Source organism: Erpetoichthys calabaricus, chromosome 5 (genome assembly GCF_900747795.2).
Source record: "Erpetoichthys calabaricus chromosome 5, fErpCal1.3, whole genome shotgun sequence".
Taxonomy (NCBI): domain Eukaryota; kingdom Metazoa; phylum Chordata; class Cladistia; order Polypteriformes; family Polypteridae; genus Erpetoichthys; species Erpetoichthys calabaricus.
Window position 1 is genome coordinate 246,292,048 of NC_041398.2, and position 14,295 is coordinate 246,306,342.

The 14,295-nt window shown below is 42.0% G+C and overlaps 1 protein-coding gene across 1 annotated transcript in view; it reads left to right on the top strand.

The window, feature by feature from the left end:
• The window catches only part of hhip (hedgehog interacting protein), a 206,521-nt gene that overhangs the window by 108,610 nt on the left and 83,616 nt on the right, over positions 1-14,295 (top strand). Inside the window, exons 8-9 of the mRNA XM_028802729.2 lie at positions 3,157-3,278; positions 13,560-13,683. Coding sequence (XP_028658562.2) covers positions 3,157-3,278; positions 13,560-13,683 — 246 coding nt within the window. The remainder of the gene's footprint in view (positions 1-3,156; positions 3,279-13,559; positions 13,684-14,295) is intronic.

The following is a 14,295-nucleotide window of genomic DNA, read 5'->3' on the forward strand; positions in this document are numbered from 1 at the left end:
ACCTGTAACAATAGAATGGTCCACAGAATGGTCAAACTATTCCAAATACCATAACTGCTTTAGCATTGTTACTCTCACTGCACCTTCTTCTTCTTCTTCTTTTTCTTCTTTCAGCTGCTCCCGTTAGGTGTTGCCACAGCGGATCATCTTTTTCTATATTCCTCTCACTGCACCACTCTCAGTATTTATATCACTGTATCTGAGTGTGAATCACAGATCTACAGCAGTTGATTGGAAAGAGAATTATCAGTATACAGCATCAAGCACACGCTGCCTCAGCCATGCTGTCTATTGAACTGCTCCCATATGGCAAACGCTTCCTGTACGGACCTCGCGGTTCACAAACAGTTTCATCCCAAGAACTCTAAACGCACTCAATCAGTCCATCAAGTGCTCCTTGTAGAACTGTTTGGACTTATAAGTACAATCACCTCACTGTAAACCTTCACTACAGTTATAATATTGTACAACCTGAGCCACTTTATAAAGCGCGTATTTACATATGATGACAATATAATTTTTAAGATGAAATGCAGCAAAATATGTTTATTATATTATACAGATAAAACTTTAACTTCATTTAAATAATCTATATTGTTAATAATTAAACATGTGAGGGCGCGGTGCCACAGCAGTAGTGAGGAGCTGGCGCTCCGTTCACGGATTGTTCCTATCTCGTGCTGTATTCTTGCTGGTGCTGACGCGACACTGGAAGGATTGATGGATAGAATAATTAAACATGTACTACGAAGATATTTCAATGTTCCTTAAAAGTTTTGAAGAATCAGCGTTCTCAGCTCAAAGATGGCTTAACATCTATTACAGAGCTGATTGTGTGGCGATTGGGTATTTGGAGAAAGAAAAGTAAGGACAAGAATTGGAGGTTAGTACATTTGAAAGAGACAGTACTTCTGCAATAAAGTATTTAATCGAAGGTCGCGCACGTGCGGGCAATCATCTTGCGTGAGACATGAACAATCACTGCGCCACCGTGTTCCCATGTTTAATAACATGCTTTAACTCCTATCGTCGTGAAACTGATATCACGTATACATCTCAGTATTTTAATTATTCAGAGAGCTGTAATATCACGAATGTAATGGATTCTGTGTCCAGTCAGAGGAAGAGAAAGCCTGGAAGCAGGTAGTGATTCACACACGCAGAGCACATAGAAGATCAAATACAAAACAAAGCATTTAACGTGCTACTTTAGTTACAGTGGGATTTGGGAAACTAGTAAATTAAACGATTTTAAGGTGAAGTTTATGATGTTCTACTTTAATGACAAAATAAACTACGTGATTAAAGTGGAAATTTCGAGATCAAAGTTGACATTTCGTGTTTTTTTCCGACTGTGTGCCTATTTTTTTTTCCTCTGTACCCTAATGAGCTTTCATATGACAGTCAGACGGTGGGCTACGACTCGCCTTTTCACAGCGACTTTGATATCTGACCACTTCCTATTTATTTCGGGCACTGTGCGACTTTGTGAACTTGAGCTTTCGAGTTTCTCCGACACGCTATGTCACTCGATCAACTTCCTTTTGTTGTTTATATCGCTGTTTAAACCAACAAATAGTGCGTTTTTCTTTGCCTCCACTTGGTATTCGCTGAAATTCTTCTATTTTCCCCCGTGAAATTTGCCATTGTCTTTTCACAGAACACTGAGCTTTAGGGCTATATATACTGATTTGCATATTCAAAGAGGCGTAATTCTGGGAGGAGTTGGGGCGGGACAGCAGTCGCGTGCACGTGCGTTACTTTTCACGCTGACTGGGATTTATGTAACGGAAGAATGTGGAAGCTGGCGTACGCACAGATTTATGCATCTGGATTTTATTGTGCATACGCACATTTCTGCTTTGTCTGTACGCCATGTTTTAGTGTGAATTCTACGCACAGCGTTATGCATGAGGCCCCTGAACCCGGTCGGCTGTAAATCGGTGCCTGACCTTATTTTGATTTGTATTCTTATTTACTCTCTGACCTGACTTTGCAGCCCATGGAGACTCCATCTGCTCCACGTCACCTACGACTTTCCTGTCTTTCTCTTACAAGAAGAGAGGCTTTTCATTCTTGAATACAGCAGAGGGTCTGGGATGTCCAGGTATTGGTTTTTGACATTGACTTGATGGTACCGTTTTTTAATTAAAAATTCTAACAAACCCTGTTCACTTCACTCGCCAACCCCCGGGGGGCTCGCGCTTGTGGCTGAGCCTCTGTAAAGATGTCATGGCGTCCTTTCCATCAGATAAAGAGATGGTTTATAAAAGAGTATGTGGGGTGCAGGAGGAAGACGGGTTGGTCCTTAGTTATTATAGACAAAAAATCGGTTACTTGAGTACAACTGTCTATTTTAAATACCAATGAATAATAAAACATAGTAAAAGTAACACGTAATAAACATAAATAAAACATTAAATTACATTAACGCCTTGTCAAAAACAATATTATGTGTTTCTTTACCCTCTAACTTACATTCTATAAATGCTGTTTTTTTTGCATTTCTGTGTGCATATCCATCCATCCATTTTCCAACCCGCTGAATCTGAACACAGGGTCACGGGGGTCTGCTGGAGCCAATCCCAGCCAACACAGGACACAAGGCAGGGACCAATCCCGGGCAGGGTGCCAACCCACCGCAGTGTGTGCATATTGTTTGGGATATTTTTCTCTTTGTCGTTTATTGGACGATTCTCTTGTTCTTGATTTTTATTATTTGCAGCTCCTTTTTATTTGTTTTCTTTTATTTTGACGTCATTCTCTTGGTGCTGTTTTTCTGTCGCGATCTAAAATTCAACATTCTTGAACAGATGGTTTGCTTTTTTGCCTAGCCAGCGCTGACAGTGTCACGTGGTGGGACAGATGTGCACAGTAGGAGTATTGATTGGGCGAGCAGTGTGGAGGGGCGTGGTCAAGGCTGAATGACGCGCGGACACGACAGAACGTTTTAAATATCATTGTAGAAGATCATGGAAACAACTAATGAGAGCGTGTCATTGTCTACCACTAAATTTACATTTTGATTTTCAACAAAAATGAACAGGAGAGCAGCTGCTCAATGTACGCCTTGTCTGGTCCAACAATGATGGCATTTCAAAGTCAAACACGGACTATTTTGATTGATTCACATGTCACGTTTTCTGCTCATTTTAGGTGTGTGGTCGATCAGCATCAAGTGGACTCCAACACCAGTCTTGTCATACTTTGCTTGGACTTGAGCAGCAAAAACTCAACGTCTGGGAGGATCCTGCAGATATCCAAGGGCAAAGACTACGGTACGTGGTGCACATGCAGGTAGGCTGCTCAGCCCTCTTCTGTCCGATGCTTGGTGTTTCTATTGTGTCGTGTCGACAGAGTCAGTCGTGTTTCATCGGATGGGCAGCCTGTTTAAAGCGGGACACGTCGATATTATTCGGTTATTTATCGGGACGCTTAGCCTGAAATCAGAAATGTTGCCATCACTAGGGCCGGCTCTGGGCATAGTCTGAATACTTCTAGAGATGAGAGGTTTCAGTTTTTGATTTCTAATACATTTGCTAACCTTTCTGGTCACGTGTTGTCACTTTGTCATGATGGGTTATTGTGTGGAGATTGATGGGCAAAAAAAAAGGGCAAATGTAAGCATTTCAGTTGAAATCTACAACCCCACAAAGTGAGCAGAAGATGAAGGGGGTCTCAATACCCGCTGAATCTTCAGACTACATGTGCACCCCGTCATTTGCTATCCGACTTCTGCTGAAATGTGTCACCCCGAGCAGGTCACTTCACTTCACCTGCCTGAGCTCCAGTCGGAAAAACCAAAGAAATGCCACCTGCTGTGCCTCACATGCTGTAAGTCACCTTGGATGAAGATGTCAGGCACGTGAATGACAAAGTGACGGGTGTCCCATGTGATCTCGTGGCTCTACAAAGTCCAGGCTGCACTGCTCTGCCAGCTTCTTCTCCAAATGTGTTAACACAGGCCGCCATCTTTATTAATCCATCCATCCATCCATTATCCAACCCGCTATATCCTAACTACAGGGTCACGGGGGTCTGCTGGAGCCAATCCCAGCCAACACAGGGCACAAGGCAGGAAACAAACTTCGGGCAGGGCGCCAGCTCACCATAGATCTTTATTAATCCCTTGAGGAAATTCACAAGCATGGGTGGGCTTCTGCACATGTATGCTTAGCTCTGACACAATCACAGCAAAGGTGCTGCTGCTGCTTTTGGGCAGACGTAAATTCTGTGCAGAATCTTCTGTATGTGATATGTCTGCCTTGATCTCTGGAGTTGCCCAAAGCTCTCTTTTAAAAATCCGCACATTCGGAAGTGGCATCGGAGTTTATCATTCATGCCAGCTCTGCAGCTAAAGATCTGTGTTGGTATCCAGAAACCAACATCAGAAGCTGGTAGACGCAGAGAAGTGCAGCGTGGACTTTGTAGAGGCACGAGGTCACATGCCACACCTGCCACTTTGTCATTCACGTGCCTGACGTCTTCATCCAAGGTGACTTACACCATGTGAGGTACAGCAGGTGGCATTTCTTTGGTTTTTCCCAACTGGAACTCAGACAGGTGATGTGAAGTGACCTGCTCAGGATCACACAGTCAGTAGTGGGATCTGAACCCACAGAGTCTGAAGGCCAAAGCCTTATCTAATTTAATCTAAATGGACTTTGGCCACAGGGTAGATAGTGGTTCTAGAGATAGTGGAAAATATGAAGGGGGTGACTTACTTTATTTATTTATTTATTCTTTTTTTTTGCCTTATACAATTTCTTGTTATTTTTCGCATACCCCTGGGGGTCATAGCATAGGGTCAGCCATCATACAGCACCCTCTGGAGCAATTGCAGGTTAAGGGCCTCGCTCGAGGGCCCAGCAGAGTAGGATCCCCTTTGGCAGTAATGGAGATTCAAACCGGCAACCTTCCGGGTACCTTAGCCTCAGAGCTGGTATGATTGATAAACTCCGATGCCACTTCTGAATGTGCAGGTTTGAACTTTGGGCAATGCGATGAATTGCATACAGAAGATTCCATACAGAATTTATGTGCGTCCATTGTAATCCATAGTAGTCCATAAGCAGTAGCAGCAGCACCTTAGCCGTGATTGTGTCAGAGCTAAGCCTACGTGTGCAGAAGCCCACCCTTGCTTGTGAATTTCCCCACGGGATTAATAAAGATGGCGGCCTGTGCTATCTATTAACACATATGGAGAAGAAGCTGGCAGATGCAGAGCAGTGCAGCGTGGACTTTGTAGAGGCATGAGGTCACATGGCACACCTGCCACTTTGTCATTCACATACTTGATGTCTTCATCCAAGGTGACTTACGGCATGTGAGGTACAGCAGGTGACATTTCTTTGTTTTTTCCCAACTGGCGCTCAGGCAGGTGATGTGAAGTGACCTGCTCAGGGTCACACAGTGTCAGTAGTGGAATCTGAACCCACAGAGTCTGAAGGCCAAAGCCTTATCTAATTCAATCTAAATGGACTTTGGCCACAGGGTAGATAGTGGTTCTAGAGATAGTGAAACATATGAAGGGGATGACTTATTTTATTTATTTATTTGTTTGCCTTATACAAGCCATCACTTAAAGAAAAAGATCAGAAATCACGACTGGATGTTTGCCCAACAGCATTGGGTGGACTCCCCAAACACATGGAAGAAGGTCCTCTGGTCAGATGAGACTAAAATTGAACTTTTTTGGATAACACGGGACATACCATGTGTGGCGCAAACCCAGCGCTTCCTATCATCCCGAGAGCACCAGTCCCTCAGTGAGGCATGGTGGGGGCAGCAGAATAACTATGGATAAACCTCGTATGTCACATCGGCAAATTGAGAAAATGACGTTGCCCCCTATAATTAACGATCTGTAGATTTCATTTTTCCTGGGCTTCACGTACAGGTCAGGTCAAGGTTGGGAGCAGGCACTGGTACAGTGCATTGCCACACTTACTACACGATGAAACAACTCGGGATCCCGGTTGGCAACCCCCCAGGCAGACACGCAGTCCAGTCCCACCCTCTGGAAAATGACCCTCTATCTCCTGCAGCGAGGTGTTACATGGGCGACCCCTTGGCCTGGTCCAGCCACTCGGGTCCCCAACAATGAGGATCTTATGAGCCGGATCACCCTCGGGTAATGGTGCCACATGGCTGTAGTGCTATAACTGACGCTCCCTCACAATGCAGGTCATGTGCCTCATCCGGGACTCCGTGAGCAACACAAAGTCAAACCAGCAGGACCCAAGGACCCTCTGAAGAGACACACATGAAGGAGTCCAGTCTTCGTCTCAGGTCACTGGATAGCGTCCATGTCTCACAAACAGGAAGCACCAGGACTCTAAAGACTTGGACCTTCATCCTTTTGCAGATATCGGGAGCGCCACACACCCTTTTCTAGCGACCTCATGACCCCCCATGCTCTCCCAATCCGTCTACTGACTTCATGTACAATTACAGTGATCCCTCGCTATATCGCGCTTCGCCTTTCGCGGCTTCACTCCATCGCGGATTTTATATGTAAGCATATTTAAATATATATCGCAGATTTTTTGCTGGTTCGTGGATTTCTGCGGACAGTGGGTCTTTTAATTTCTGGTACATGCTTCCTCAGTTGGTTTGCCCAGTTGATTTCATACAAGGGACGCTATTGGCAGATGGCTGAGAAGCTAGATTGCTTACTTTTCTCTCTCTCTCTCTTGCGCTGACTTTCTGTGATCCTGACGTAGGGGGATTGAGCAGGGGGGCTGTTCGCACACCTAGACGATACAGACGCTCGTCTAAAAATGCTGAAAGATTATCTTCACGTTGCTATCTTTTGTGCAGCTGCTTCCTGAAACGACATGCTGCACAGTGCTTTGCATACTTAAAAGCTCGAAGGGCACGTATTGATTTTTGATTGAAAAATAAACTCTGTCTCTCTCTGTCTTTCTTTCTCTGCTCCTGACGGAGGGGGTGTGATTTGCCGCCTTCAACAGCTTTGTGCCGCGGTGCTTCGCATACTTAAAAGCCAAACAGCCCTATTGATTTGTTTGCTAGAGATTGTTTTCTCTATCTATGTGACATTCTGTGCTCCTGACACGCACTCCTTTGAAGAGGAAGATATGTTTGCATTCTTTTAATTGTGAAACAGAACTGTCATCTCTGTCTTGTCATGGAGCACAGTTTAAACTTTTGAAAAAGAGACAAATGTTTGTTTGCAGTGTTTGAATAACGTTCCTGTCTCTCTACAACCTCCTGTGTTTCTGCGCAAATCTGTGACCCAAGCATGACAATATAAAATAACCATATAAACATATGGTTTCTACTTCGCGGATTTTCTTATTTTGCGGGTGGCTCTGGAACGCAACCCCCGCGATGGAGGAGGGATTACTGTATACAATTTCTTGTTATTTTTCTCATACCCCTTGGGGTCAGAGCATCGGGTCAGCCACTGTACAGCACCCCCTGGAGCAAATGCATGTTAAGGGCTTCACTCGAGGTTCTCAGCAGAGTAGGATCCCCTTTGACAGTAATGGATATTTGAACCGGCAACCTTCCGGATACTGGTGCAAATCCTTAGCCTCAGAGCCCTAATGGCTCCTGCCTTCCTAAAAGGAGATGATCAAGTGAGCTGGAGTTTAATGTCTGGTGTAGATGGCTCCCACTCCATCCATCCATCCATTATCCAACCTGCTATAGCAGGGAGCAAGGCAGGAAACAAACCCCGGGCAGGGCGCACACACACACACTAAGCACAATATAGGATCGCCAATGCACCTAACCTGCATGTCTTTGGACTGTGGGAGGAAACCCACACAGACACGGGGAGAACATGCAAACTCCACGCAGGGACGACTCGGGAAGTGAACCTAGGTCTCCTAACTGTGAGACAGCAGCGCTACGCACTGCGCCACCATGCCGCCAGGCTCCCACTCTCCTCTCTTGATTTAAATTTCATTTTTTTTCCTTTCGCATGCTCCATCTTGGCCCCCCAACCCCATCTGTCTGTCAAGGCCCAAATCGTTTGCTTTCTTTTGAAGTTAATTCTGCTGCGATGCTTTAGCACCACCAATCTCTGTGCCTCATTAAAGGATCCTAATGATGGCAATACACCATATCTGCTGCCTGGAAGCGATGAAGCTCCAAATCTGCTCGGATCAGCCATGAAAATGGCCTGCTGTAAATAAAGCCTTGGCTCGCTCGGCCTCGTTACAGATGTGCGATCATAAAGCTCTGGGTGTGATCTCCATGTGCGACCAAAACTGAGGCATAAGCCTGCAGCAGACTGTTTTAATAAGCCGAATGTCTGCGAAAAGACAGCTCAATATTCCCTAGGCTTGGGATCCACTCCAGATATCATGTAGCCGTCTGGATCAGCAAGGACAGCAGCTGCTTCTGCATTATGTAACTGGAGAGGACTGCCAACGAGAAGAAGACTCCATCTGCAGAAAACGTGTCTCGCTTCTTTCTGCTTTTTGTTCTGCTGACGTCCCTCTCGGCATGTCAGGTTACTCGGGTGGCAGACGTTTTATGGCGCTGAAGCGGTCCATCCATTTATGTATTCATTCATCTGTTATTATGCTACTTGGTCACAAGGGGCACATCTGCTTTCTGGCATCCACTGTCTGGCCAAAGGTTTGTGGGCACCTGACCTTTGCCCCTTTTATTGCATTCCAAAACCCAGGGGCATTTGTATGGCATTCCCTAACAGCCCACCTTTGCAGCCATAGCAGCCTCCAGTCTTCTTTTCACGCGACTTTGGAGCAGATCTGTGGGAATTTGTGCCCATTCAGCCAAAAGAGTCGGGTACTGATGGTGGACTGGAGGACGTGGCTCGCCGGTTCATCCCGAAGGGGTTCAGTAAGGTTGAGGTCAGGCTCTGGGCACGTCACTTGGGCTCCTCCAGGTCTTTATGGACTTGGCTTTGAGAACAGGGGCACAGTCATGCTGGAACAGAAACGAGTCTTCATCACACTGCTGCCACAAAGATGGAAGCGCACAATGGTCCTAAAACGGCCTGGTATGTTTTTAGCATGAACAGGAACAGTCGCTGCAACCGAATCCGGCCATTACCCCTGAGATGATGATGTGACGATTAGTTTTTGAGCCAAATCATGTAAGAGAAAGAGGCGCTATAGAGCAGGGGTGTCCAGCTCCGGTCCTGGTGGGCCGTAGTGGCTGCAGGTTTTCATTCCAACCCTTTTCCTAATCAGTGCCCAGTTTTTGCTGCTCATGAACTCCTTTTCCCTTCATTTTAATGGCCCTGTTTTTAAGGATTCAGTCCTCTGAATTGATTCTTTTCTTCCTTAAATGGAAGCCAAACAGAAATCAGACGTGAAATGAGCCGACAGATGAGCAGCTAAACTGGAACGTCAAACTCCAGCCAGTTTCACTCCAACCAGTTTCTTAATGAGAAGCCAATTCTTGTCGCTGCTCTCATTCTGCCACAGCAGACTGTTGATCTTCTGTTTTTGTAAGACCACCATCAAGATATTTTGGTGACCTGAGCAGTCTAACATGGCAGAGACCTTCACCTTTCTTTATTTTCAGGTGAGCTGGTCTTGTTTTGTGTCTCGTTATTGTTTGGCTGTTCATTAAGGGAAAAAAAATAACTGAGAGGTCTGAGTCACGTCAATTAAAACGAAGGCAAAACAAGTTAATCAGCAGTAAAAGTGGCTCACTAATTAAGAAGATGATTAGAATGAAAACCTGCAGCCACTGCGGCCCACCAGGACTGGAGTGGGACAGCCCTGCTGTAGAGGAACCCTCAAATACAGTAATTCTGCAATGAATTAGGAATTCAAATCCTCCATTGTTATCATAGCGATCTCTTTTATGATCAGAATGATCAGAGCGGTAAACAATTACTGAAATGTTATGGAAGAGTTCAGGTAGTTTGGTTCCTAGGGTGCAAAGCCTTCTGTTTTGTCTTGGTAGAGTAATATATTGCTCTACTTTCCCCTATTGTATTATTAATATGTAGCCTTTGTCAGAATGCCTAATCTCACAGACTTACCACTGTTTATAAGGTGCTATTGTATATAACTTATCTCCACCTTCCCTTCTATATCTATAACCTTAGGCAATTAGATGTAGTAAAAAGACAAGCAGAAGTTAAGTTACACATAAAATAATGTATTATTGATAATATTCATAAATAATAACAAAATGCAATGTATATTTGAATATTGGCAACCATACAACCTGATTAAATGGTGATATGTAGTTCAGGTGGCACACAGTCTTCTAGTTACTTAAATGTCTCTAGTTAAGGCATCACTGGTGCTCAGCTTTCAGCCACATGTCTGTTCAAAATGGCTGCTGAGCTGTGCTCTTCATTGTGTTGTCTTCATCATCACAGGTTAGCAAGAGAGATGCTTCTTTCAGATGTTGGTTAGTAAGAGAGAGAGTGTGAGGTTAAACAAGTAAATATATAGATGTTCTGTCCAACCCCTACAGCCAATAGGGCGTCGTAGTACTTAAAGGCTTCTGAACCAAGCCAATTCCAAACAGCCATACTTCAGACCAATGGGGGAAAATAGAGCATCTTAACACCTGCCCCCAAACCATATGTTAAAGTACACCTTAGCCCATTTATGGGGGTAGAAATGACTTTAGCAGAGAAACACTTGCCAAACTGGTTTAACACACACATCCCCCAAATCCTGTCGTAAAATTCAAACAGACCCATTCCTAGTGGGGGGGTAAACACTAAATTACATTGCTTTGCCCAAATTAGAAATAAAACACATACAAAACATTTATCAAGTTATATGTAAAATCTCACATCACAACACCTACTGATGTTCACGGCCAAATTTTTAGCAATAAAATGCATTGCAGTTGTAATTCCAACAGATGGCACATCACAAATATTAACACTGGTGTCATAAATCCCAAACCAAATGGCATATAACAGAGACATACACATTGCATTTGTCGTTCCAACAGAGGGCTCATCACAAACATTTCTAATAATAAAATGCATTGCATTTGTCACTCCAACAGATGGCATATAGCACTCTTCTCAGTTAGGAAGGTCCCCTGGCCCCAATAGAAGCAGTAGTGGAGTATAAAATGAAGACAGAACTGAGTGCCATTATGAACAATGTCTCTCTATGGCATACCAAAACTGACAACCTGCAGCTAACAAATTATTAAACAGAAGCATGTCAAGAAACACGACTGGGAGCTTCTTTACACCAAAAGCCAATACTCCTGTATAGCGCCTCACTGCAGCTGGGACAGCTATTGTCCCCTATAGACAAGTCAGAAGTTTTTTTCTTTCTTCTTTTTATTTTAATTATTCTGTTGTGTAGATTAGAGGTGTTTGTCGTTTGTCAAAATTTACATTTAAGAGTATTTATTTATTGAGTTTCTATAGCAAAGCCAAAATTCATCTTGTGGAAAAATAAATATCTATCTATCTATCTATCTATCTATCTATCTATCTATCTATCTATCTATCTATCTATCTATCTATCTATCTATCATATTGTGCCTTTCATCCGTCTATCTATCTATCTATCTATCTATCATATTGTGCCTTTCATCTATCTATCTATCTATCTATCTATCTATCTATCTATCTATCTATCTATCATATTGTGCCTTTCATCTATCTATCTATCTATCTATCTATCTATCTATCTATCTATCTATCTATCTATCTATCTATCTATCATATTGTGCCTTTCATCTATCTATCTATCTATCTATTATTTAGTGCCTTTCATCTATCTATCTATCTATCTATCTATCTATCTATCTATCTATCTATCTATCTATCTATCTATCTATCTATCTATCTATCTATCTATCATAGTGTGCCTTTCATCTATCTATCTATCTATCTATCTATCTATCTATCTATCTATCTATCTATCTATCTATCTATCTATCATATTGTGCCTTTCATCCGTCCGTCTATCTATCTATCTATCTATCTATCTATCTATCTATCTATCTATCTATCTATCTATCTATCTATCTATCTATGTATCTATCTATCTATCTATCATATTGTGCCTTTCATCTATCTATCTATCTATCTATCTATCTATCTATCTATCTATCTATCTATCTATCTATCTATCTATCTATCTATCATATTGTGCCTTTCATCTATCTATCTATCTATCTATCTATCTATCTATCTATCTATCTATCTATCTATCTATCTATCTATCTATCTATTATTTAGTGCCTTTCATCTATCTATCTATCTATCTATCTATCTATCTATCTATCTATCTATCTATCTATCTATCTATCTATGTATCTATCTATCTATCTATCATATTGTGCCTTTCATCTATCTATCTATCTATCTATCTATCTATCTATCTATCTATCTATCTATCTATCTATCTATCTATCTATCTATCTATCATATTGTGCCTTTCATCTATCTATCTATCTATCTATCTATCTATCTATCTATCTATCTATCTATCTATCTATCTATCTATCTATCTATCTATCTATCTATCTATTATTTAGTGCCTTTCATCTATCTATCTATCTATCTATCTATCTATCTATCTATCTATCTATCTATCTATCTATCTATGTATCTATCTATCTATCTATCATATTGTGCCTTTCATCTATCTATCTATCTATCTATCTATCTATCTATCTATCTATCTATCTATCTATCTATCTATCTATCTATCTATCTATCTATCATATTGTGCCTTTCATCTATCTATCTATCTATCTATCTATCTATCTATCTATCTATCTATCTATCTATCTATCTATCTATCTATCTATCTATCTATCTATCATATTGTGCCTTTCATCTATCTATCTATCTATCTATCTATCTATCTATCTATCTATCTATCTATCTATCTATCTATCTATCTATCTATCTATCATATTGTGCCTTTCATCTATCTATCTATCTATCTATCTATCTATCTATCTATCTATCTATCTATCTATCTATCTATCTATCTATCTATCTATCTATCTATCTATCATATAGTGCCTTTCATCTATCTATCTATCTATCTATCTATCTATCTATCTATCTATCTATCTATCTATCTATCTATCTATCTATCTATCATATAGTGCCTTTCATCTATCTATCTATCTATCTATCTATCTATCTATCTATCTATCTATCTATCTATCTATCTATCTATCTATCTATCTATCAGTTTATGAAGTGTACCTTCCGTGTTCCTGAGACAAGCTCGTAACAACAATACGAAACTAGAACTAATAAGTTTCATCACAGATTCTTGATGGTATTTTGTTGAGGTAAGGGATGAGTGATCTGACCTGAGAACGTGGACGACACACATATAGACGTGGACAGAACATGTGTGCCCCACAGAGAATGAGATACTGGTCCGTGAAGGTGTGAAGCAGCAGCACTAACCACTGTGGCACCATACTACCCCGGCAGTAACTCCATCCATATTCTGATATGTGTATTGACCCTTTTTTTATTTCACTGCTAGGGATGATGTTTATCTTTTAATTAAAGTTTACTAATGAATTAATCTGAGTATTAAGAAGTACAGTAATCTGAACTTTCCTTCTGATTTTCCTTTTCCTTGCAGAACATGAGCCTTCCCTCTATGAACTTAAATCAAGCAGCGGTGCTTTATTGGTTGGGGGATTTCTATACAGGGGCTGCCAGTCAAGAAGACTTCATGGAACCTACGTGTTTGGAGACCGCGGCGGGTAAGACCTCCAGACATGGTTCAGAGTGTAATAATGTATTAATTTGTGTCTGAGCGAGCACATCACACGTAACACAGGCTTCCCTACAGCAGCCTTTTCTTCTGTGTGCTGTTAATACCATTTTGTGTTACTCACCACAATGAAGCTGAAGTTTTGTAGCTCTGAAGGTCTGGGGTGAGTTTTCAAACACATGCCAGTAGAGCTAACACTCAGTCATCGCCACTGCAGCCCGCCGAGTGGAGTGGAGTGGGGCTGCGTATTTGAGGAGGGTCTATTCGGACATGTGACCCTGGAGAACCAATTGTTGCTATTTTCTGTTTCCCTTTAACAAGCAATAGTGAGTTGGCAAAGGAGCTAACAGATTTCTAAAGAATTCCAGCTGCGTCCACACTTCTACATGTTCACTTAATAGCAGCAGTTTTATATGAAAGAGATCTCCGTCCACACCAGCATTTCCACATTACTGTGAATATTTTTGTCCACATTGACATGACTTGAAAACACAGACGACATAGTTATCCATCCGCAATGGGCACGGGTCCTGGGTCCTCCCTGTGTGGTAGCACTTTAAGTAGTGTGAAAATCACAAAATAAATATAATGAATTATTATT